The sequence below is a fragment of the Cyprinodon tularosa genome, unplaced genomic scaffold (assembly GCF_016077235.1).
Source record: "Cyprinodon tularosa strain WSP-4 unplaced genomic scaffold, ASM1607723v1 ctg270, whole genome shotgun sequence".
Classification (NCBI taxonomy): Eukaryota; Metazoa; Chordata; class Actinopteri; order Cyprinodontiformes; family Cyprinodontidae; genus Cyprinodon; species Cyprinodon tularosa.
Genome location: NW_024038975.1, coordinates 1866069 through 1892525, shown reverse-complemented (window position 1 = coordinate 1892525; position 26457 = coordinate 1866069). Strand labels below are relative to the sequence as shown.

Below are 26457 nucleotides of genomic sequence, written 5' to 3'. Positions count from 1 at the left end.
TTACTTTACTACTTATTTTTATGGCGACTTTTTACTTCTACTCCTTACATTTTTACACAAATATCTGTACTTTCTACTCCTTACATTTTAAAAAATTGGCTCGTTACTTTAGTTTTGAATCATTTCAATGGAGTTACCGTTATTATTTTTCACGTCATCAATACCAAATTTAATCTAATTGGATGGGAATCTACGTTGCATTTGACGCACCACTACAAGATGAATCGACAGATTCGGCGGTATTCATTGGCGGCAAATCATTGCAGCTTGGTGGCGATGGCGTTAGCATAGTAGCATGGACGACGAGATGATTGAAAATGAACACAACGGAGATCTAGTCCTATTGGCAGACATCCATTTAAAATGTAGGCAACGGCATGAAAAAAGTGGTTTCTACTTTTACTTTTATACTTTAAGTAAATTTACAAGCCTGTACTTTGTTACTTTTACTTGAGTAAAGAAATTTAATCAGTACTTCCACTTTTACCAGAGTATTTTTTAACACAAGTATCTGTACTTTTACTCAAGTACGGAAAGTGAGTACTTTTGCCATCTCTGATTATATATAGCAATAGGGAGGGATAGCCAAGGTGGGATAGACCTTTTTATAATAAAATTATATATTATCTCAAGTTATTGTTTCTAATAATGATACGATAGAAATGGATATAGAAATCTGTTTTATGATCATTAAAAAGTAGAATTTTTCTGCATGCATTTTTTTTCTCTCCTAATTTGCTCAGACCAAGCTAGCGCCCCCTGGCGGCCAACACTTTTTTTCCAGTTTTTTTTTTTTTTTTTTTGTCATTATACTGTTACAAGTGAACGAAATGAAATGAACTCTCTGCATTTAGTAGGCTTCCTAAGGGGGAGTTGGCTACCATTGTACAGCACCCGGGGAGCCGCAAAGTGGGGTTAAGGGTCTTCCTCAGGCTCCCAGGAGGGATCGAACCGGATACTTGCAACCGTCTCAGAACACAAGCGCATTGCAATTATTATTGCAATAATTGTGTGAGCCCGATTTTACTGCTAAGCACAGTTTAAAGCAGTAGTCCCACTCTCTAAAACTTTCAACAGTACAACACAAATGCACATTTTTATATATTTCAGTGAATAATTATCATAATTGTTATAAATTTTATGGTAAAATTATGGAATATCCTTTTTTTGTTTTCAAATTGCTTTACAAATAAAATAACAGCCTTCTCTTCTTTACAGTGATACATTAATAACCAAGCCATAATTTATTTAATTTTTTGCACATTGTATTTTTCATATAATATACCTTCAGAAAAAAGTATTTAAGTAAATATTCATGGTCTAAAACTGTAATGTATAACTGTGAACAGCATAAGTACAGCTGTACCTTTAAAAAATCAGACTTTTGTTGGAAATTATTAACTAACAATCACAAACAAGACCGAATGACACAGCAGATCATGTTGTGGGGACATTTATATAAAAACTGTTACAAAACAATATTCACACCCCTAAATTTCTCACATCATACTGCTCAATCTATCTATCTGAAACCGAATATGTCAAGACTACAAATTCACTAAGACATGACTATATACTGAAAATGACAGAAAATGCTAGGACAGAAATAACCAGAAAAGCATCCAAAAAAGATCCATCATTACTCTGGAAAAGCAGAAATCATAAACGTAAGTGAAAACTTATCACAATAGCAGACATGCATCCTACAAGTCTGACTTAATGGAACACTGGCAAGAAGAAAGCTATTATTAAAAGAAAGCAATTCAAAGTTTTCATTTGCAGTTTGCTTAAAGTCTAAAGGGAAGTAATAACAGTTTGCTGGACACATTAAAAATTAAACTTTTTAGCAAAACATTTAAATGCTTCTTCAGCAGGGACAGGTAATATAAGATTTTAAACATAAACACATTACAAAGTTACAACACAATGATGTAGATCAAAGTATGTTCATGTGTTGCAATGAGCAAAGTGAAGTCCAGGCTTAAGTCCAATTTTGAATCTTTGGCAGCATTGAAGAAACATAACCCAAAAGAACTGCAGCTGTCGTGGCAGCGAAATATGTATCCAGTGAAAAAATAAAGGATTACCTTTTTTTGCATCCCCAACCAATCAGAACAAGTAAAGCAAATCATCAGAGATAGGGAGGGTTTGTGGAGTTAAAGTTCCATGCAGTTCCTCACAAATCCATTTACCTAGTTTCCCTATTGCCAAGAGGATGCTACAGCTGTTCAATGGCTATAAATGCATGGAAAGAACTGGCAGAGAAATCACATTTCTTCCCATGATACTTGTAAGCCCCAAATGGTCCATATTTAGGTTGTTCTACAATAATTTATTAGGAATAATTTTTATTTTCACCTCATAAATATGCACTACCCTATGAAAGCCAATAAATAAATAAAATTAAATTAAATTTGTGAAGTACGTTATACTGTAAGGTATGAAACGGCCAGTTTAATACTCCAAAACACTTTTTCTGTCTACGTTTAACATAAAAGGTGGATTTGACAGGTTTGAATCCATATATCAGAAGGCGGATAAGATAAACCTCAAACATTCATGCAATCTAGACTGTCACAATCCCTCTAAATACAGATCTGTCCTGTCTGTTTAGCCATATTATTGCATCACACCGTTTTGGTGTTTACATTTTGCGCTGTGTTTTGGGCGTTTGGCTGTTTGGCCTCTCAAGTTGGCTCATCTAATTACCCTTGATGACATCCGATGAGATTTTAGTTCTGTGTCCCAGCAGTAAACATTATGCATACTGGCTAAGTTGTTAACATATCTGAACTTTCACAGAAACATCTGGGTCCTCTCGTAGACTGACTGAAGTAACCAGCCCAGTTACACAGCACAATTTTCTCCTAACATGCTGAAGTGGAGCTTACAGGCTCCTGTCTTCCCTCAAACTCAGATAAAATTCCTAGAAGACAATTACAAGGCAATCTTCTGTACACAGAATCCTCATTATGAGCCGCAAAATGGGATCCTGCTCTGTCACAGCCAATTTGAAGCATTTTACATGTTTAACCTGGTCAAGTCATCCATATAAATGTACTTACTGCATTTCAGCATAGATTACAGCTTCCATATGGAGACAGTTAGGATAGTTTTACTCTATAAATGCCTTTGGGTACCAAAATGGCAGTAGGGCTAATAGGGTATAGAGAAATGGGACAATTATGGGTAAATAAACTGTAAAAATAAATCTTATAAAAACATGTCACCTTATGATATTATGCCCCTCTTTGGTTACTAGTTGTAGTTCACTCATTTAAAGAAACACACGTTTTTCCTTAACAGATGTTGACTAAAAACAGAGGATAACAATAAATGAAACAAGAGGGTGATCATTTTTTTGGTTAGCTCATGGTTGAACTGTGCCACCCAAGCATTCCTAGTGGCCTTCTCTTGCTCTGAGGCCAGAGGAGGGAGAAGAAAATAGCAGAGGAGGGGATTTTTCTGTCTGACTGCCATACTTGGAAGACAAAGGTTCTTGCTCTGTAAACAAGCACATGTGTGTGTGTTTATGTGTGGATAGCTGCATCTAATGAAACAGAACAAACAAAAAGCATACTGGTTGATTTAAAGCACAACACAGGATTTTATTCAGAGAAATATATATTTATTCCTCTACTTAGCATGTGATGACTTTGTAATGGTTTTAAGGAAGTTTGTTTTTGGCTTTTTGGGTTTTTTTTTAATGATCTGTAGATAGATAAGGAATAAGTAACATGTGTTACATGTTTTCAGAGTCCGTCTAAAACCAACCATTGATTTTCCTAACCTCCAATAGTTTCTGTACTGTAGTTAAACCATGTGTCAAACCTAACCTAACCAAACCTAACCAAATAAAAAGCTTACAGTATAGCAAGTGCAAACACTGGGGATCGATTTAAACTACAACAACAATTACGTTTAACAAGAGATCTAGAGGTTAAAGAAAATTCTGCAGCCACCTTAAAAGTTTCTACCTACTGTTAGAGGCTGCCTGTCTATCTGTGGGATATCACAGAGGGGTGCAAGTGGTGACAGTCACTCATATGGTTCGTTTAGAACCCAGAGTTGACCTTATCTGCATGGTTTTGGATTCAATAACAAAAGTATTTAGAGAAAAACAAACTGTGTCCAGCTGAAGCACACAAATGTCAAATAAGAGACCTTCTTGCTTTAATGTGATTGCAAAAACCACTGACCAACTGTACAGTTCAAAATATTTGCTCTAAACAACCACCTCTCTAAAACCAAGGTTTTGACAGACTCTAAACAAGGGATGAAAGGTACAACATGTTATAGCTTTGAAATAAGTACTGAGAGGAAAATACATGCAAAAGAATAAAGATATCCCTATCATTAGTGGGGAAAGAAAAGACAATATTTCATCAACAAAATATGTCGCAGTATAATTTAGTTAAAGAACTATATTACATTTCCAATTTTAATATACATTAGTCTATGATTAAAGTTTAAGTTTTTTTTATAAAATGAAGAATTTTTTTAATATGGGTAAATAAATGTCACATGTTTCTAAAGGCCTCTGTAGTTTGCCTTCTTAGCAGTCTTTCACAGGGTTTAAATTTGTTTATATCGGTATTGAAATCGTATCAGCCGAAATTAAGAAATATGTCTCAGTTATACTTACAGAAAAGCCAGTCTGGTAAGGCTCAAGTCTACCTGGTCTAAAACTGACTGCACCACTCGTGGCAGTCCCATAATGCCACACACCTTCTAACCATATAGGCCAAGAAAAAGTAGTAGTATTTTAATAATGCCCCTTATCATGTCCTAAAAAGCTCTTTATATTTTAAAATAAAAAAAAATAAAAAAATGAGCTTTTCTTTCTATAGTTACCTGATTGTTTCTAAACGACCTTTAAAACCAGGCTCTGCCTGTTCCTGTCCAGAATGTTCTGTACCCGGACCAATAGGCTAATATTGTCAAGCACTAACCTCTAGTAATTTTTTTTTGTCCTATATAAAACCAAAAAATTTCTAAATACAAGCTGCTCCAAATAGTTTCCAATTACTAGAAAATCTAAGGATGTTTTCTAATCCAAATAACACTATAGGTTTGGACAACATCAGACTGGAGCAATATGATGTTAAAAGGTAGTAATTTGTTAGTGTTTTACCCATCTAACAATCCATGGGTGCAAAAATGTCTCTCTGTCCTCTCTGGTGCAAGCAGGTACCATCCACTGCTGGGTGGCCTCCAACAATCAGTGGGTTACCCCTTATTCTGGACAGGCAACAGGTCAGATAAAGATCCACACAAAACATACAATTCCTGTTTGGATACAACAGGAATTGTTACTAATGAGTGGCTAATAACAGGAGAGTTATGGGCAGTGCATACAAACCTGATGCAAAAATTATGATCTATCTGCAAGATAAAAATGTTAAAAACTTCACCAGTCATTACTATTTTTTACAGAACTACCTACTTTCAAGATTTATGATACAACTTTAAAGGGTTTTGCATTTAACTTAAAAAAAAGACCAGAAAGGTCTCTGTAGATACATATATGACCCTAGTTTTCAGCTTTTCTTAATTTAGATCAACATTATCAAAGAAAGATGACCACACTGGCACCAAGAATGACAATTGGGTTTCTATCAAGCTTTATAAAAGGGAAACTGACTCTGTTTAGAGAGTTTCTTTTCTTAGGAAAGAGCTATTTGATCAGTTGCACATAAAACATGCAGATTAGCCCTCTTAAAACCAGTTTAGCAGTAAAAAAGTAATGTTAAATTAACAAGCAATCTAATGATAAATTGAAAAGAGTACATAATAAATTGGTTTTATTTGATAAATGTATAGGTTACTTCATTCTAACACAATAAAATTATTATTTTATGCAATGCTATTTTTGCTTTTATAATTACAACTGGCCCAGTGGTCCGCTGCAAAGCCTGCTTACCTCAGGCTAATACTGCATGAGATTCAGTAGTTATACATCAAGGATTCAAATGGGAACAAGATGACAGTTTGGAACCTGAGAGATATTCTCTTTTTGCAAAAAAACAAAAACAGAAAGGCTGTTTAACAGCACTTTCATGGTTACAGCCTAATTCAAAACATGACCCACAACTCTGCAGCCAACAGGTAATTATTCACACCACAGATATTATCCAAGGCTTCTGTAACCAAAAGCAGATTATCAATGCAGAAAAGTTCTCAAACATATGGAGGCAGCTCAAGCTGGCACTAAATAAAACCACGTACATGCAATGGACATAAACAAGATCAATTCCAGACGTGGTGAAAGTCTGCAAATAATTAAAGTTAGGCAGGATTCATTGTGTTTTTGTTTCTATGCAGAAATACATGACATGACAACTTACAGACAGAAGGAAATAGGCAAGGAAGTAAATAGTTTAAGGGAAATAAAGATACAATGACTGGATATTAATTTAAATAACACAATACAGTCATTATTTTTAAGCATGTGTAACTTCAGATAGTCATGTTCACTTCATATCTAACATTATCAAAAAAGTCAACTAAATAAATACCATTCAACTACAATTAAGTTTAAAAAAAACGAGTTTAAACGGTGTGGAGATGGTTGTATCATTGCTAATGGTGAAGCTCAAAAGCTTAAAAGATTTTAACTCCCCTCCTGGGTGGACAGGCAGAAACCAATATGTCTATGGGGTGACCCAAAAACTGAGAGGCACCAAGAGCACTTCGTGGTCCATCTACATTAATTACTATGTACCAACAGGAAAAATGAACCAGGAAAACATCTGTATCTTCTAATTAAATCACTGAAAACAAACCATGGAACCATTTTTATGGAATCTTTGTTAATAGATATCTATACACATATATATCGTTACATCTACGTTGGCTAAAACAAGCAATCGTTCTGCAAAACACATAAAATTTGTTATTTGTCTTTAAATACACAGCTGAATTCTGAAAAGGATAAAACACAAACATTCGAGAAAAAAGCAGGAATTCCACCTTTGTAATCTTAAATATTTGTAAATTGATGTGAATAATTTGTGAATGTATTTTTGTTGGGTTATGGTATATTTACGAACAATTAAAATTGCGTATTTAGTTAGGACAACCCTTAGAGTATCAGTCCTGCCACCCTCTTTTTTTAGAGGGGGACTGCTTGTTTCTAGAGAGATTAAATACAGTTCCCATGGAAACAGCAAAACGCCTTAAAGAGGTGGACACAGTGCTGGACAATGATTGGGGGCCCTGGCCAACCACAAGCTCCACCCCAACTCATTGCTTCAGAAATGAGTAAAGCAACAACTTTCATTTTCCGCCAGTCTGCCCAGTTGTTTTTTAATTGCTTTAACTAATTATATCTTCTTCCCATGATTCTTTTCAAAGTAAACAAGCAGCTAAGTTTCATTTCACCTGACAGGACATGCTTTTTACCAAAAGGCACAACAGCAGGTATAATTCTACCTATACCTGTTCTGATATGAGTCACCTGGAACTAATCTATAATCCTCTGCCACACCTATGTATGATAGAATCTCCAACTAAAACAAAAACAGAATACAGTTTCCCATGGTGTGAGAAAATCGTTTGACTAAACTCCCCAGGCTTTGTTGCGTGGTACTGTGTGCTTGGGTCTATGTGTACATGTAAAATAAAATGTGAAAGGAATCAAGAGGTTCCCTGGTGGGCAGATGGATGGAATAAAGGGAAAGGAGGAGATATTTAAGCCTAAAGAGTCACTAAGTCTGCTACTTCAACAGCCTGATACATGTATAATTCATTACTATTCCATTCTTGAAATGATCAAGAACAGATGGTTTTATTTGAAGCCTTGGTGCATTTTAAAGTTCGTCAACATGTATCAGACAGCTCTAAACTATCCCTACCTTATATCACAGAGAAAGCTGATTGCCCTAAAATCAGATCCTTCCTTCATCAATCAAATGACCCTCGCCGGATCATCTTGTGACCTATGACCCCTACCCAGACCATTAGAAGGTGATTTACCTTAAAAGTCATATTGATAACTCTGTCCAGTTCTTCTTAGAATGTGCATGTCAAGATGTGCATGTGTGCAAAGTAAATCCCCTGTTAACACATAAAAAACAGACTTCTGCAACTCATCTGGAATAAGATGGGACTTTCCAGCTCCAACAAGTGCACAAACACACACTCCACCCATATCACAAAGCTATACCCGTGTCTAGGGATTTGAAAAGTGATTTTTTTTTTTTACTTATTCCATAAAATTACATTTTAGCTCAATCTTAACTTTGGCAGACTAGCCTGAGATATGGCAAGTATGGTCTATATATGTAAGGGGCTATTCCTTTGCTTTGCAGAAGTTTGTTTATGTGCCCACACACCACAGATTTGGCCAGTCATTGTTTTGCATAATTAAAAAGATAAAGTCCTCTCCAGTTCCACAGGAACATGAGCGCTAAGTTGCCCAAACATCTCTTCACTTTTGCACTCTTTTCCTGCCATATAAATTGTTTAGCTAAATGAATAAATAGTTTGGGACAAGAAGATAAACGAAATTGTTGAACTATACAATGGTAGAAGTAGTTGAACGGTTCATTTTCATTTTACTCTAGAATTTCAATTAATGTGCCATAAGCTTCTCTATGAATGTGCTGGACTCAGCCACCGGATATGGGAATAAGAAAGCCATTCTTTCTTTAAGGAGGAAGGCCTCTTCCTTGCCTTTCATGCTAACAAAGACAAGAAGGGCCTGGGCCAGGCTTGGGTCTGCCTCAAGTTTAACAGTATCTGGGAAGAATGTCAGTACCTAAAGACAAGGACTGGCCTCTGTGACTTTCTGACTCAATACTTACACTCCAGACATTTCTGACACAGGATATGTAAATAATGTAAAACAAAAAATAAATCAGACTGAATGCATATATATTTATTGTCAGTCTTTTTTTCAGTCTGTAATCAATCAGTCAGACAGTTTCTTGCAATTATTCAATCATGTCTATTACTTATTTCTTATCATCGGGATTCATCATTTCACTTCAATTCTCTGATACTAACTAAGTTCCCTTTTTGGTCTTCAAACATTGATGCTGTATAACCAATGTTAGAGGTATTCAAGGATGACATGTGTTCTGATCTTTCCATTTAGAGTTTTTAATTTCCACAAGGCCTTTTGTTTGATTTGTTTTCTGGTATCAGAGGACTAGGCTTAATACCAGAGAGAGAGAGGGAGTTCAGAATCGCAGTGTTCACAAAATTGATGAAGATTTTGCTTCTAACTTCAAATCTTCTTGTCTTCAAATCCCAAATGAGAAATCTCAACCACTCCCGAAACAGACAAGATGAAGCTGTTTACCATGATCGATTGAATTGTCTTTAACTGAATCAGTTTCTTCCGAGGGTAGTGAGTGTTTGGAGCACCAAACAGCAAGATGGTGTCTATAGAGGAGAGGCTTGTTGATTTGAAATCCAACAGCTAGCGTGCAGAAGAACACAAATTGATAAAGTGAAAAATTCTGTTAAGGCTGGGTACGCACTTAACATTTTTTTTTTTTGCCCTTTTAAGGCCAATTCTCCAGTCGTGCAACAATCTTTTCGATCAGGCTCAGTTTCAGCCTCATTGTGCTTCCTGCGTCGTGTAGTATATTAGCCTCTCACAATGATTAGCCTCTCACGACTACCTCCCGATCAGGAATCGTAAGCTCAGGAGAAAATCAAACATGTTTAAATTTCAATCAACTCTTGTGAGGTGTTCGTGTGAAAATCCTGTTGTTGAAGATGAGCTACGAGCATCTACGAACCGATTTACCAGAACCTCTAGCACTGCGCATGTGCAAACAAGGGAGTTCTTCTTCCAGATAGACGAGTCCGACCAGCGCCATCTCTCAGTACTGAGTCCGACATGTGGTTTTTGGATGTAGGTGTGAGCAGTTAGACCGCATCAGTTGAAGAACAAACATCATGATGTGTGAACCTTTAAACCCTGAGATTTCATTGTGCAGTTTGAGCTGTAGCTGAGTACAACGATTGAAAATATTGTACAGTGCTTGCCCAGCTTTATGGTTGGTCATTCTTGAGCTAAAACCACCAAGAATCACGGAATGTTCTCACTAAATAAGTTCACAAAGCTGTTTTTTGTTTTTATTATTTATATTACTTATTACCAAGAGCCTTATGTTGTTTGAACATCCTTGAGGTGCTTCGATGCTCTAACGTGTGTAAAGTGAAAGCATGAGAGCATGCAGTCTTTCTCATGAAGGTTTGTGATTTTGAGTTTTTACTTTTTTACTGGTATCTAATCACTTGTTTGCTCTCACATACTAAATTCTTCTTGCAGCATTGTGGTCTCATTGTTATCAGTTGGAGCTATGCAATAGCAGCCAGATTTGGGTTTTGTTATGTTTTTAATTGCTATTTGTTCTTTTGGTTTAAAAAATATTGTTTGCAGCCCTGCAATTTATTCATAACACACAAAAATGTGGTTTTCAGCTACATGCAAGACTCACTATAAAATGATCTGTGGTAAACTTATTGTATCATGAGTCAACAATGGTTAGACTTAGACTAACTTTATTGTCATTTTGTATACACAGTAGTGGGCCGGATCTATCAAAGGTTTGCGTGTATTAAAACGTGAGCTATTTCACTGCGCACGCTAAAAAATGTACAAACTGATCTATCAACAGCGTGCTAAAAGGATTTGGTCTTTAAAACGTGCTAAATAGCGCCTCTTATCCATTTAGTACTTTTTCTGCAATGAATATGCAATATGGGGCGTTTACACGCTAAAGTGCGTCTTGTGGGAGGAGAACATGTAAATATATTAATTTAGCACTCGCAAAGTGATTTATCAAACCTGAACGCAATTTTGCTAACGGTATCTGACTCTATATTTAACACGTTTCAAAAGAAGGTGCAAATGGTCTGTATGCGTAATTGCGCACACATGGCAGCGGTTATTGTCGCAAGAAGGAGACATGGAAATGAAGCAAGGAGACGCAGAGAACGCATTTTTTCACTCCGTGTGAATATTTCTGCAATGAACGAGGAAACGATCATCAAAACATATCGTTTATCCAGCATTGCCATTTTGGAGCTGTTGGGGGAACTCCGAATGGATTTGGAGCCAGCCACAAGGAGGACCCACGCAATACCAGATATCACAAAACTCCTTGCAACATTGCACTTTTTTGCATCTGGGTCATTCCAGCGTACGGTTGCAGCGAGAGCTGGGATCTCCTAATCTCGTTTTTTCAGAAGTGCTGTCCGACGGGGTCGGGGTTCTCCCCCTGCGCCTGTGGAGCAACGTGCCAAATGCTGCGGGGATCTCATCCACAGTCACAGGTTTTTTTTGTTTTTTTTTACTGCAGCACATACCACCTTAGGGAATAAAGGTTGCCAATTTATATATATATATATATATATATATATATATATATATATATATATATATATATATATATATATATATATATATATATATATATATATATATATATATATATTTACTTATTTATTTTTTTTGTTGGGGGTCACTGTAAGATTTAAATTTCTTAATGCACTAGTTTGTACAGACTACAAACTACTTTGCCGCAAACCACAAAACGCGCAAAACCATCATTTAAATAGGGCGTCTCATACAGTTTTGCACCTTCCACCAGTTACGCAATCACTCTTGTTAAATCACCCGCAAACCATGGTTCAGCCCCTCGCGCAAAATTCCAGTTTGCGAGCGCAAATTACTGCACGCAAAATTGGATCTTGATAAATCCGGCCCAGTGTGTATACAAAACAAAATTTTGATGCTAACAGCTATTAAACAGTGAATGAGCAGCTTAGCAGTGAAGTGAACATTACCATTTATAAAGTGCAGCGGTGGTCAAAATGTAAACAGCGTAGGAGAAAAGAAAAAGTTTAAAGTCATGATGCAAAAGGCATTGATATGGAAAGGTTCAGTGCAGTGCAAAATAAATAAATAGATATGGTGCAAAATGCAGTAGAACATTGAGATGTGTTCTTTTTAAAGGGATTATGAAAAAAATCAGGGTAGGATAGTAGGATAGTTACTTTGAAAATTCATCATAACATTTTTTGGAAGTACTTTAATTACATTAAAATTTTGCTGGTCAGTGTTGTAAAGCGACTATTTGATTCATGCTATTTTATTTGAATTGTTTTAACTTTTTCTTATTCTGCCATTAATTATGTTTCACTGGCTAACTGACAATCAAGGATCCTGAGATGAACCTGTATAACATATTTTTCGTCATATGGACAAAGCCGACCTCTTTTGATCACCAGTTTTCCATACAATTTATCATCAGTCACATCAATCATGCATGATTTTTGTAACTGAGGCTGAATTCCTAATAACAATGCCACAAGTTACTGCAAGACCCCTGAAGAATGCTCTGCATTGATATTGCTGTAATTTTTCCACATTTAAAGAGATGAAGAGATTGGGTATCTTCTTCCTCTGAGATGCATCATGTGAATAGCTTAGCTTGTGTCCTCCATTAGGTTATCTGATTACCGGTAAGCCATTCAAAAACAGCTTTGAAACAATGTTGTGCAGAAGGAAAGACCAGCCAGCTACAGACACAAGAAAGACAGATGATGAATAAAGCATCTGTTCTGCCAGGAGAGCAACATACAAGTCATCTCAGGTTCTCTGAATTACAGCAGGATTGGAATCACATTCTGCTACTTTGATCAATTCTCCAAATAATTTGTAATAAGTAAAAAAAGAAGGTTAAGTTTTCATAGCTATGATAGGGAGAATGGTCCAAGCTGATGTGCAATAAGCCCACAAAATATGGATTTACTGAATATTATGCTCAGCTTACAGTACTTACTGAGAAGTTAAAAATAATAAAAATAAAAACATCTTGAAAGAAATTAAACATAACGCTTTCCATTTATAGGACAAATACGAAGCATGTGCCACTCAAAACTGTACCTTAATGATGTATTTAACATTTTAACAAAAGTGCATCAGCACTTATCATACAGATTAATCTTTATTATGGTTCTCTCAATTTTATTCCTAGCATTTGCATTTACTGGGCTTGGACCTTTGAGTACCAAACCTGGTATTCAGGAGACCAAGAATACCTGATGGTCTATAGAGAAGGAAGGAAAAGAAGTGGACCTTTGCAACAAACTTGACCAACTGTATCATGCATCAAATCTGAATAGCAACACTTCTACATGTTTTACATCTCTCAGGAAACGTAATCATCAGCCACTGCAAACAGTAACGTAAAAGTTTTTCACTGGCTTATAGGCACCAATGCATGATTAATTTTCAGATAAAACAGCCTAATTTTGCAAGTCTTTGCAACATTAAACATAAACTGTGGAATATAACTTTGAATGAAGCTCGGAAAGACATATTAAGAGTGAGCTACATGTATAACAGGGCCTGTGTGTGCCTAAGAGGTTAAAAATGGCCCAAGATTGTGTCTGTAAAGGAAAAATAAAGGTTGGAATGCAGAGTTTTATTTACAACATTGAAAACTATGAGTCAACAATATACTTTAATTTTCTTTTGTCACAGTCAAAGCAAGATTTTTATAAGAACAATTTCTATTGAAACACTACAGCATGATGTTGTGGTTTGTCGGACTCTAAAGTCATTAAGTGATCTTCTGATTACCAGATGAGGAACGTTTAGTTCTTCCTGTGTCCTGTGGAATATACTAATTAGGTCATCTAAGTTTGATTAAATCTTTGTTTGTTTATTTCTTTTTATGAGAACAAACTCCATTGTACTTTAAATGCTGCAGTAAAAACATGTTCAAACATTAACTCACTCAGTTTTCTTTTTCTTTAAAGTGGCTGCAGTCTTCATGGTTGTTTGGTGCAGGGCTGAGATTTTAGAAACAGTGATGATGAGAAAGCATTCAAACCATCTGACTGCATGTCTCATCAAATAAAAGCCTAGCCATTTGTGAGGGCCCTGTCACACCTTGTCGATTTAGACAGCTTATGCCTGACGTCCAAGAATCTTCTAACATGCTGGCATATGTGAACTTTTTGTATATTTTCAATTTTGGGCGTATACATAGCGTATTCATAACAAGTCCAGAACTTATGTCCAACGACAGCTTAATGTCCCGTTAATCAGTAATGCACCCGGAGTACGTACTTGCTGTATGTTGATGTGTGCCAGTGTGTTTCAGCGTACTCCAGCATGCTCATAACATGTACAAAACTTATCCAAAATCTATCCAACGTATGCCAGCATTTTTGCACTTCAGGCACACACTGGCTAAATCATCAAGGTGTGACCGGGACTTGAACAATAAAAAATCCAAAATGGCCCATATGCTTTGTATCTACAGTTTTTAAAGCTAACTATACACTTTATCATAATATTTCAGGAAAGACTCCAACAGGGCAGCGATGTTATAAAACCCTAAGAAAAACAGATTAAAAGGCTTCTCTGTGGATTAAAACTAAAACGTATGAGATGACCTAGTTTCTAATATTTTTTATTGCTTCATCCTTTAGACATAAACACATTATTAACAGCAGGTCTTTTTGGTTCTAAGACTCTTAGAATTGAAAGAGACCAAAACAAAGAACAAGAGGACTGAAGACAACAACTTTAAAAACTGAGAAAGCAGACAGAAACCAAAAATCCACTGGAATTAACATATTAAGAGTTAACGGGTGGAGAGTCAGTGCTAGATAATAGTTATATTTGTAATGCCACTAAGACTAAAACAACTCGTATTAATCATTACTAATTGATTATTGAAATAATCTTCAAATAATTTATAAATTGATTAACCTATAGGGACTCTAATGTCATGTCTTTAGCTGACAAAGCAGCCTACTTAGCACAGTTTGTGTTTCACCTGGTTTAATTTCGTGAAAAGTGTTCTTTAATGAATCTTTGGCTATCCGATTGCTATTTGAATAATCTAAAAATTAATCCACAGATAAATTGATTTGTAAAATAGTCATCAGTTGCAGCCCTAATTGCCATATACAATACTGTTATAGTGAAGACAATAACAATCCAAGAAGGTTGAACCTGCCAAAGAGGCAAAACTACTATACCCCAAGTATTTTATTAAGATGCTTTTTTTTCTGGAGCTTTTTTTATCAAACCTGTATTAGAACTGGTTATGTACTTGAAAATATTCTATTAGATGGCATTAGATGGTAATCATAACAGTGAAGATTGGCATGACAGAAGTTGTGGTTTGCCCAAATATTCTCTCTTTGACCTGATTTACCTTTTTCTTATACATCAAATTCTTCAACTTAAGTTTTAAGTTTATTTGAAATAGAGTTTGTATAAGTATAGAAATCATGAAAATGCTGTCAGAGTTGTGGAATTTTGTATAGAGAATGGTAGTGCAAATAAGCAAAATGGCTCCTTTATCTTCTAACAATCTGCACATCTAGTTCACATTTAAACTAGTGTTGCGCCGATGCCATTTTTTGGCCCCGATACCGATACCCAATACCTAGCTGTGCAGTATCGGCCGATACCAATACCATAACAATGTAAAATTATTGCCATCATGGCTTTGTCAAGCTGCTGCCTACCTTTGTGAAGCAGGAAAAAATCTAATACAAAGTGAATCCAGTAGAACTTTTTATTGCCTACCTGCAATGGGTGACAATAGTTGAATAAACTTATGGCTCTCAAAATGGTATCGGTGCCCTATTTGTTTGTACTCGCCGATACCGATACAACCATTTTAGGGCAGTATCGGGGCCCTGTCCGATACTGGTATCGGTATCGGTGCAACACTAATTTAAACCATATCCAGAGTCAATAAAACCAGAGTTACACTGTGTTCATAGTAGTTTCTTTTCATAGGCGTGTTACTTTTACTGATTGGGTAAGCCTTTAGCCCAAAAGATGACCTGTGATGTTGGAGGCTGATAGAAAGGGACAGTTCAAGAACACAGGAAAGTTTAAATCCAGCACATGTCAAATGATTCTTAAGTTTATCTTGAAATTTGTAGCTCAGCATCTGGAAATAATAAGCGGTTACTGCCCCATCAGCATAATGATATCAGAGTACCTACATCTCAAAGGAAAACCTCCAACTATATCTGTATGAAAGGACTGGAGGATTGTGTGCAATCAAGAACTGATTCTAAACACTGAATAAAAGATGAAAAACAACAAGCGGCATTAAAATGCATTAACATCGAATACAATTTATGTTTAATTGTACTTGGCTGATGTTGCTATGACGCATGTACAAAAGGCATGCTTGTTTTGTTTATGGACATGAACCTAAGTTTTGGTGACAGAGAGGAGGTTTTCTGGTTTAGGAATTTTCCTGTTCATCTTTTTTACATAATATGGTTCTCCTGGTTTCTTCAAGGCATGACCATCAGCATGCACTAAACTGGTTCAAAGCCAATAGGGAAATTGCCAGACAGCGTTGCTAAGTCTATGGTTATGGTATAAATGTGAAAAGATGGATTCCTTCCTCAAGGTCAAGGGTCAGCGTTCTGGTTTTCCTTTAAAGATAAGTGGGATTGATATATCGGAGACTCATCTCCCAACATGTAGACGTTGGTATAGTTTGTGGTGAAACAGAAAATTCGGTTTTTAATGTAACCTTATGTGTCTATGTTATGAACATTACACATGACACTGGCAAATAGATAAAGTAAATAAAATCAAGATTTTGGACACACAGCTGAAATGAGTTGTTTCTACACCAGTAGGAGAAAATTATAAGGCAGACTGATGAGTGTTTCCCTTTAGAGGTTATCCTGACTATTTGAGAGAGACATTAGGGGCAAACAGACAACCTGTTTGGGAGATTATATCTATCCCTTCAGTTTTGTAAATACATCAAGATTTATCAGAGTAAGCTGAAGAGTGTTGCGAGAGAGAGGGATGTGTGCGTCTCTCTCCTGAGCCAGTGATAGTTCGCAGACAACTGATCGATAAATGGAAAAACAGACGAATTAATGGCTTTTGACGTGTATAGAAAAAGGCAGACTTTGTTGAGCTCCTAAACTTCACAATTTTTCAGGGGAATGAATAGAGCAGTCACATAGTAGGCTGGCTCTGCTCTTCTGGAAAAGCTATGAAAATCAAATAAAGCCTTTTGTTTTACATAAACACTGTCTACACACCTTATTAACTGTGAGGCTGAGACAAAAGAAATCCTTTTTTTAAATTAACAAATGGAAGAAAACCCAAACTAAGTTTATACAGCGTTAAAAAGGACACCATAAATTTAAAGATACTTTAACCGTTGTCTTAGATTTGATCAGTTAGACAGTTTGGCAGCAAAGGATCAATGTCTTGGTCAAAGACCAGAGACCAAGACTAAAAGATTTGTCATGGGAATTATCACTGGCTCCAAACAACATTTTTCCACTTAAGGGTCTCACAACCTTGTATCCTCCTCACAGTCTCCTAGCAGCCTTCCCCTCCATCACTCTTTACTTCCAACCTCCATGTCAGATGGACATATCCATTTCACCATCTCTGTCCAAACCACAAATGTCATTTATGACTCACCAATTACACACTGGAATAGCTAAACTGCTTTTTCAGCCTCCACCAGACACCTCAAGAGATTAACCAATCCCAAGGCTGAGGGTAAAGCCCCTCCTTGGAGTGGAAAATATGTGTGGAGGAGAGAACAGGTGTTTTTGTGTGAGAAGAAAACAGTAGCTAAGACAGATCTGAGACAAATGCATCTCTCATGATGCAGAACTTCGACCAAAAGGAATTGTAACATAATTTACAACTTTAAAGTACTTATCTACTCCTTTCTGTGACAGAAAGAAGGAAGACAAACACAGGCAGCTGAGAACATGACATACCTGCCAGGTCTTTAAATAACAAGGTCAGAGGAGAGTTATCTTCGTAACCCAACGACGCCTGTTAAAATAAAAGGACTAAACGACAAGCACAACTCTTCTAAATCCAGTCATTTTTACAGCAGACAGGTTGTGAACTCCCAGGGTTGCATTACTCGGTTGGTGGTCATTGGCAGGGGAAGATTCAGCTGTTACCCGCCGTGTGGGGGGCTGTCTACAGGATCAGACCTGCCCTGTCAACGCTATGGACAGCAAGAACAACAAATCAAACCTTAGCCTTCAACACATTGTTGAAGAAGTAACATAAATGCTGCTTCTGTCAGTCACTTTGAGGTTGCATTGATGCTGCCATTCAGCATTAAGTTTTAAACTTGGTGGCGGAAAGAAGCTCATCTTTCCCAGTTGTCGTCTCACAACTCACACATTAAATTTCATACAAGGAATTTTCTTCCTCTTGGAAAAACTCATGCTTCATTCTGACCAGAATAAATGCCTACCATGGGAGAGACTCTGATTTGTGGGAATCAAATCAATACATGAGTAATTTCCTCACATTCCAAGAATCACAAGAAAAACTAGTAAGCAAAGGTCTGCTGGAGCCAAAAATCGCCCCCGTTGTTTCACTTCCTGTATGTCGAGAAGAGAGGAAAGGGGAAGAAATCTTGCCTCTTATCTTTTGATTGCAGCTTTTTTGATGTCAGCCTGACCTGCTTTGGGTCAAAGGTCATAACACTGTTTGGTGCATCTTCACTTGACCCTAAAGTGTTTCAACAGACGTTTCTGGCGACTGTGACCCAGTCCAAAGGTGCTGATGCTGCATCAGTGTCATGTGTCTCTACATGTTAATGTCTAAGAAAAAATAACTGAAGCTCATTATGAAAACTACAAAAATCATATTAAATGTTCTGCCAAGTTTGAAATCAGCTGGTTAGCCTAGTTAGTCTGCAACAACCAAACTGTCCTGGATAAAAGATCAGCAGAGCAGCTTTGGATTAATGGGAGGCATGAGAGGATAGCAAAGCTCCAGTTGTGGACCTCCCATGGGTGGATGGGAACACATTCAACTCCCAACAATAAATCCAGAGTGTTAAAATACTCCAGTTTCACTGGTGTCATCTGATCAGATACAAGTTGTTCAGCCAGATACTAACTTAACTTTAGTCCAGATGTTCTGCATCTGTTACGTGGTTAGAGATCTAAAATATAAGTAAAAGCTGGATAAAAGCAGAGCTGCTTTTTGCAACTTTATGTGTGTAATCACTTTGACCTTTCAGGAATTTATATATATATATATATATATATATATATATATATATATATATATATATATATATATATATATATATATATATATAAAACGCAATACGTCTGCAGCCAATCTAAAAGGTCTTGATACATTTTTGTTTAATATGTTGTTTCCAGCAGTTCACAAATTTATGCATGTGTGTTGATCATGTTTTCCTCTGAAAACACATGATAAAATATTTACAAAAAATGTGAAGGCAAACTACAGCTTGTGAGATACTGTACTATTGAAAAGACAAGATAGACGTTATAATCAAAGCTATAAAGTGGCTGAAAATAACACTAGAAGACTTATAGGATATAGGGACGTCCTGTATCCTGCTTATATCTAAGGATAAGAAATGCTGGACAGAAGCGTTTTATTCCACAGAAAACATCCAGACTGGTTTAAAATATCCCAAAAACCTTGTAAGAGAGAACCGATTACCGGTATGTTCTGCTAAACAGAGCTTGACAACCGTTCCAAAAGGTCCAGTAAGACTCACCCAAAAACAACCATGAGCATCACTAAAAAACAAATAATTTAATGCGTCAAACATCGAAAGCATCATGCTTTAAGTATACTTGACTTCAATTTAATCTAATCCTTTCTAAGCTGAATAACCCATAAACATTTTTTAATAGCTGCCAGTTGTGCCTCAACACCTTCAGATCTCAGGAAAGATGAAGATGGATTTTATCTTTAAGCTTCACTGTGACCAAAGATTGCATCAAAACCAACAACAGAATGGCTTGACAAAAGCGGAGATTTAGGTTTTGGAATGGCTAAAAAAAGCAACAGAAATCTGCAGTGTCACTTTAAGGGAGCTTTTGACAAAATATTTCCTCACAAATCTGATAAAGCTGGAGGATTTTTCAAAGAAAAGTGGACCAATATTCCCAATTCATGGTTTAGGATACTGCCAGATTCCTAGAAAAGAAAAATTAAATGGAGTCAAATGGGTCTAGTAGCCATTAGTAGTTTAAGGGCATACTCACTTATGAAACAGCATCAATGCACCATTTAATTCTTTATGATTTACCTTCTAGTTGTTAGGATAATTATCATAGATTAACTTTTTTTTTTAAATGTGCAGGATAAACATAAAATAAAATTATGCATAGACTAAAGCTGGGTATACACTGTGCAAAATTTTCAATTATTGTATGCAGCTACAATTTTAACTGTAAGATGAAACTGTAGGGTTTTAAAGTTCACAGCTCACAATGTGCGTTCCTAAACTGCATGACTAAAAACCAAACGCCGAAAGATGGCGCTGGTCGGACTCGTCAATCATGAAGAACAAGGAGGACTCCCTTGTTTGCACATGTGCAGTGCTCGAGGTTCTGGTAAATCAGCTCGTAGCTCTGCTTCAACGGCAGGATTTATCCACGAAAACCTTATGAGGGTCTACTGAATAGAAAAATCTTTGATTTTCTCCAGACCTTACGATTCCTGATTGGGAGGTGGTTGTGAGAGGCTAATCGCCCCTCGTTACCCCCTGTATACTACATGACGCACAAAGTCGAGGCTCAAAGTTGGCCCTATTGAAAAAATTCTTGCACTAGAACAGGCCTGGAAAGGGCAAAAAAAAATCGTACAGTTTATGCGCGGCTTAAGCTTCCTAAAGATTTTTTTTTAACATCTCATATGTAATTTGATATCTTCCAAGTTTTAGATGTTATCTGTAACAATGCGTAATGTGGCTAATGGCAATCCAAAAAAAAAAAAAAATGTATTAACTCATTGCAGATAAATGGTAGGAGGTTTCATCATAACTAAATATCACATGTTGTGTCACAGGGCAGTTTTTTCCATCACTCTATTTATGCTTCAGAGGGAATTGGATGTTTTTTTTTTTTTTATTATTTCATTCCTTTATTTGCTTAGTTTTTCTTCCAAGAGCAGAAAAATGTTATTTTTCAGAGTGAGTCTGAATAAGGAAGCTGGTTCTGTTTCAAAACATCAGAATTCTACGCTAAAAAAAATAACTATTTTACTATGATCAGTCTCCGGTCTGGTCTTTTTTCTTTAATTTGCAGAACAACCTTTCTCATATTTGTCAATATGAGAGTGGAGGTTGGTTGAGGGCCCAAATGCAGAGATAAGGGAGACTGGGTTTAATAAAAAAAAAAGGCACGAGAAACAAAATCCAAGAACCAAAAACCAGGAGACATCAGGGGAAAACGCACACAGGGAGCCAAGTAACAAAAAGGAACCGGCACAGGTAGAGTATATATGGGAGGCAGAACAAAGACTAGGGTAACCAGCTGATATGGAGCAGGTGTTAATGGAAGTGACTAGAAGGGAGCTAGAGAAGGAGACTGGCACAAAGGGGCAACAGAGAGTAACTTAAATATATCACAGAAAAAAGGAAAAAAACAAACCAAAGATCAACAAAATAGAATTACTAAGATTACTGAAAAGTAAAAACTCAAAGTCCAAGAGGGGAGAACCATAACGATATTTAGACTCTGAATTCATGAAATCTTTATTTTCTCTTTCAGAACTCACAAAAATAAGCATTTATTCTCTTATAATTTTTTTTTGCTATTATCAACAGTAAAGGTTTAGAAAAACATAATTTTACAAGCCATTCAAATCTCTATATTTATTAAATGAATGATTCTGATTAATTCCCATACATGGGCATAGAATAGACAATTTTGAGGGAGTGGGTAATGCACTGTTGTGTTTGTCAATGAGAAGGCGGGGCTCATCCAGGGCACCAGTCATTGCCAGTAGTTGTTTGTATAAGGCCGGAATCAACCATGAAGCATCCAGTCATGAAAAAATTTATTTAAATGTTGTATTTTCAGAATTATAAATGGATTTCATAAATTGTACTTTGATTTAAAGTCAACAAACACATCAGGATATTTGTTGTCAGTTAAAAATGATTACACTGAAATAGGAAAATGTAGAAATGATCAAATGCACATTATCTAAAGTTTGTTTTGCTTACACAGTAGATTTCATGTAATGTAGTATTTATGTAATATGTAAGTTCTGGTTAAAATCCAATAATTAAGTTAAAACACGATCAAAAGCTTTCCAGAGTTATTAGGACAGTTTTAGTTTAGCAGTGTATCAGAGCTGCTGCATAACATACAAACTTCAGTGTTTACAGATAGATGTTCTTCTACAACCTTTTCTGTTCAAAACGCAAATAAGACTCCAATTTCTATTAAAATATAACAATATCAATAATAAAAAACACTAATCAACAAACAGTACTGACTAGAATTCAGGTTTGAATAGCATAAATAGTTTATATTTATGCAAAAACAGGATTAAAACCACTGACATAAGCCATGAGAGAGATGACAGTTATACATGACATACAAATAAAAAGTATGTAGGTAAATGTTTTTTTAAAGTGTAAAGGGAACAAAAACATTAAAAAACGATTTAATAGTCTAACAAGATTAACTGCACAATGTTCCAAGCTTCTTATTGCTTTGCCAGAACTTCCTACACATTCAGTCCCACACAGAAAGTTTAGCTACTGGAGGCGCATATTGGGCCCCACCCTCTTCCCTTCTCCTCCTTCTCTATGGATCAGTCCAACGGAGGTGAAGGAGACTGAACTGAGCAGATCTCTGAAAGTTTCAGACCACTAAAAAGAGCCATGTTTCTAACATAATGACTTTTTAGAAATAAATATATCAGTACATGACTATGATTTTGGTATAAGGGGTCCTTAGAAATGATGAAACAATGTTTTGCCTATTAAATGTATAATTAAACTGAGGGTTTGATATAAAAAGTCAAATGTAGACTTAAAAGCTAGGTTCTATGTGTAACACATTTTTTATTTAAAAGTTTGCATGCACTCACCTCAGCCTGTGTGACATGTAAAGTGGAACAGAGCGCAGCCAGCAGCAGCAGCAGCAGCTGCGGCTGCAGCGCGCAGGACTGGAACAGCATCGCTGGATGTGCGGCGCGCGCGAACAGCTTCCCCTTCAACCCGCTCCTCTGTCCTCGGTTAAACTCACAGCTTATCTGCGGAGCACAGACGGTACGTTCGGCTGCATCTTTGTCCGAGACGATGTGAACTTCTGATCAATGCAACTTGCTCTTGTTCCCGTTGCACCACACCCCCCACCTTCCTCCAAAAACGACCACCCTCTCTCCCAGCCAGACCGAGTCTAAAACTGCTTGTTTCAAACACTTTGACTTTTCTCTGTACGGAGAGGAACTACTCGGGACACTTCTGGGCTTTATGTGGGATATTTGGGGGTCCCTTTTTTTTTTCCTGACACTGGGGATGATTCCGTGTCTTTTCTAGGTCTGGTACTAACCCCTCTCTCCAATCTGTGACATCTCTATTCCAATAGGACGCGCGTTACTAAGGCAGCCGTAAGTTATAAAAAGTATTTTATGCACTTCTGTATGAAGGTGATTTCAAACTATTGTTGGTTTATATAAAATTTTAATTGCTTAATCACATTATTTTCTTCTATGATGAACTCCGATTGCGTCTGCAATCAACAGGTTGAGTGAACATGCTTTAAGTCTGCATCCAAAAGTGGGGACTTGAGTTTGATCAGCAGTGGGACCATGCAAAGGCAGCACAGAGGGGGAACAAACCTGAGGTAAAACATCAGTAACTTAAGAATTTAGCTCATTTTCTGCTTTTTATTCATTAGGATTTACAAGAGTGTGTTTTATTTAACAGGCTGCTGCTTCTTTGCCTTTACATCGCCATCATCGCCTCTGGAGCGCAAGCTGTAAGTTTTATAGATTTTTTTTTTCACTGCAAAAAAATGCACACTGCTGACAATAGTGATAGAAAATCAATCCCATTCCTTTTGGGTTGGAATTGTGCTGCTTGGAGTTGTTCGTGTTTTTCAGCTGCCAGTGGGAGTGTCTGCTATGGGGAGTTCCTTCAGTAGGAGGGCTCTTCCGTTTCTTAGGATGATTGGTAAATAAAAAAAATAAATAAATAAACTCTACAAAAAAGATGTTAGAAAATTGAGTCATGGTTTGAAGTTTTAGTTATGAGCTTTTTAACAAAGTAAAAAAAAAAAAAGATGAGCTCTTGATGTCTGATGGGAGACACCTGACCCTTTGACCTGGCACCAAGGGGGTGGGAGTGGGATCATGACCTCTGTCTCCTGCATGATACCTTCCTTAGCTCTGTATGCATTCTTAAAGGTAAAATTATAAATAAAGCTTTTTATTCCGGTTCCAATTATCTTTTTCTTATCTGTTCTTCATTCTCATTTTTAACACTACAAACAAATCACTTTAAAGTTTTGGATTGACCTGCTAAAACTTTGGTATTAAATGTGAGAGACTTTACCCTGCATGGATATAATTATGGGGGTTCCCTGCACTTTGTCAAATGTCCATTTTTGTCCCTTGCGTGCTTTACTGTCCAAAAACATTGTTACACTACAGTACAAAGATATACGTCGAGCACTCGGACCAAGCAGAAAACCGCAGCTCAAGCTGAAGCCCGCTTACCAGAGTTTTGATGAAATGTAATTAATCTTTATTCACATTACAGCTTGTAAACTTTTAACTTAAAAAGTCTGTCCTAATTCCTGTCACCCTAATTCTCCATATTAGAAACATTTGAGTTTGACATAAAAACAAGAGATTTCCCAATCCAATAGTGATTTCCGAAATCGGTCCATTCAAGCAAAAAAACAAATATTAAACTTCGTGATAGAAAAATAAACTTAGTTCCACCTCCCACCAAAGTCCCTAAAATCTTTGTTATGTGCAAGCTAATAGAAATACTATAAATGTAACCTGTTGGTTGAATAAAAAAAAAAAGAAGGGGGACACAATCACAAAGTGGAAATTCATTGGATATTTTAAACTTTTAAACAAAACTTTAAAAAATTGACCGTGCAAAATTATTTAGTCCCCTTAAGTTAATACTTTGTAGCACCACCTATTGTTGCAATTTCAGCTGTACGTCACTTGGGGTATTTCTATCAGTTTTGCCATCGAGAGACATTCCCCATTCTTCCTTGCAAAACAGATGGATCTCAGTGAGGCTGGATGAAGAGTATTTATGAACAGCTGTTTTCAGTTCTTAGCACAGATCTTGGGTTGGATTCATGTCTGGACTTTGACTTGGCCACTCTAACACCTGGATATATTCATTTGTGAACCATTCTACTGTAGCTATTATCCCGGATTATTGTCTTGTTGAAGATAAAACTCCATCCTAGTCTCAAGTCTTTTTCAGACTCCAACTGGTTTTCTTTCAGAATGGTACTGTATTTGGCTCCATCCATCTTCCCATCAATTTTAACCATCTTCCCTGTCAATGATGAAGAACAGCAGGCCCAAACCATGGTGTGGCCTCCACCATGTTTAACATAGGCGATGGTGCGTTCAGGGTGATGAGCTTTGTTGTTTTCACGTCAAACATGAAGTTTTGCAATGTGGCCAAAAAGTTAGGTTTTGGTTTATTCTGACCAGAGTGCCCTCAGTCACGTATTTGGTGGGTCTACCAGGTGGCTTGTGGCAAACTTTAAACAAGACTTTTTATGGATATCTCTTTGGCTTTCTTCCATAAAGGCCAGCTTTGTGCAGTCTACCACTACTTGTTGTGCTATGGACAGATTCTTCCACCTCAGCTGTAGATCTCTGCAGTTCATCCAGAGTGATCATGGACCTCTTGGTTGCATCTCTGATCAGTCTTCTCCTTGTTTGTGCTGAAAGTTTTGAGGGACAGCCTGGTCTTTGTAGATTTGCAGTGGTCTAATACTCTCTCCATTTCAATATTATCGCTTGCACTGTGCTCCTTGGGCCTGCTTGGTGTGCTGCTTGTTCTTCATGATCTTCTCTGCGCTCTCACCTCTGAGACGATAGCAGAGCGAGTGCATTTATACAAGGCTTGATTACTCACAGGTGGATTCTTTTTATCATCAGTCATTTAGGTCAGCAATGGATCATTCAGAAATGCTCACTGAACTTCTGGAGAGACTTTGTTGCACTGAAAGCAAAGGGCAATTCATTTTGCACCCCTCACTCTTCAGCCTTTTTATTTGTTAAGAAAGTTTAAAATATCCAATAAATTAGCATTTTATTTCTTTATATTTGATGACTGAAATATGGAAAAAAAAATCTAAAAGCTCCCTGGGGCCAAAAAAAGAGATAGGTGATGTTATTGTATGCAGTAATTCCTGTTGTGGTTCAGCACTTCTTTGACATATTTTATGTCAGTACAATGAATGAAGAAATCCCAACATAATTACTGTACAATTTGAGCTACATTCAGTATGTAGGTCATGAATTGTTGCTGATAATTTCCCCCTTTGCTATTGTATACATTTTGTATTGTCCATTTTTATTCCTTAAATATTATGTTTAAAAACACAAGCTCTAGGAAAATGTTCCTTCTCAGGAGAATCCCTCTTAGCTACACCCTCAAA

At 36.7% G+C, this 26457-nt stretch overlaps 2 protein-coding genes across 2 annotated transcripts in view; one reads left to right on the top strand and one right to left on the bottom strand.

Annotated features, from left to right (window-relative positions):
* col4a1 (collagen, type IV, alpha 1) overlaps positions 1-23174 on the bottom strand; it is a 73187-nt gene extending 50013 nt beyond the window's left edge. The window contains exon 1 of the mRNA XM_038289611.1: positions 22898-23174. Within this exon, the coding sequence (XP_038145539.1) occupies positions 22898-22987 (90 nt within the window). The 5' untranslated portion in view covers positions 22988-23174. The remainder of the gene's footprint in view (positions 1-22897) is intronic.
* Positions 22950-26457, top strand: part of col4a2 (collagen, type IV, alpha 2) — an 80172-nt gene continuing 76664 nt past the window's right edge. The window contains exons 1-4 of the mRNA XM_038289610.1: positions 22950-23078; positions 23349-23419; positions 23555-23655; positions 23739-23790. Coding sequence (XP_038145538.1) covers positions 23621-23655; positions 23739-23790 — 87 coding nt within the window. The 5' untranslated portion in view covers positions 22950-23078; positions 23349-23419; positions 23555-23620. The remainder of the gene's footprint in view (positions 23079-23348; positions 23420-23554; positions 23656-23738; positions 23791-26457) is intronic.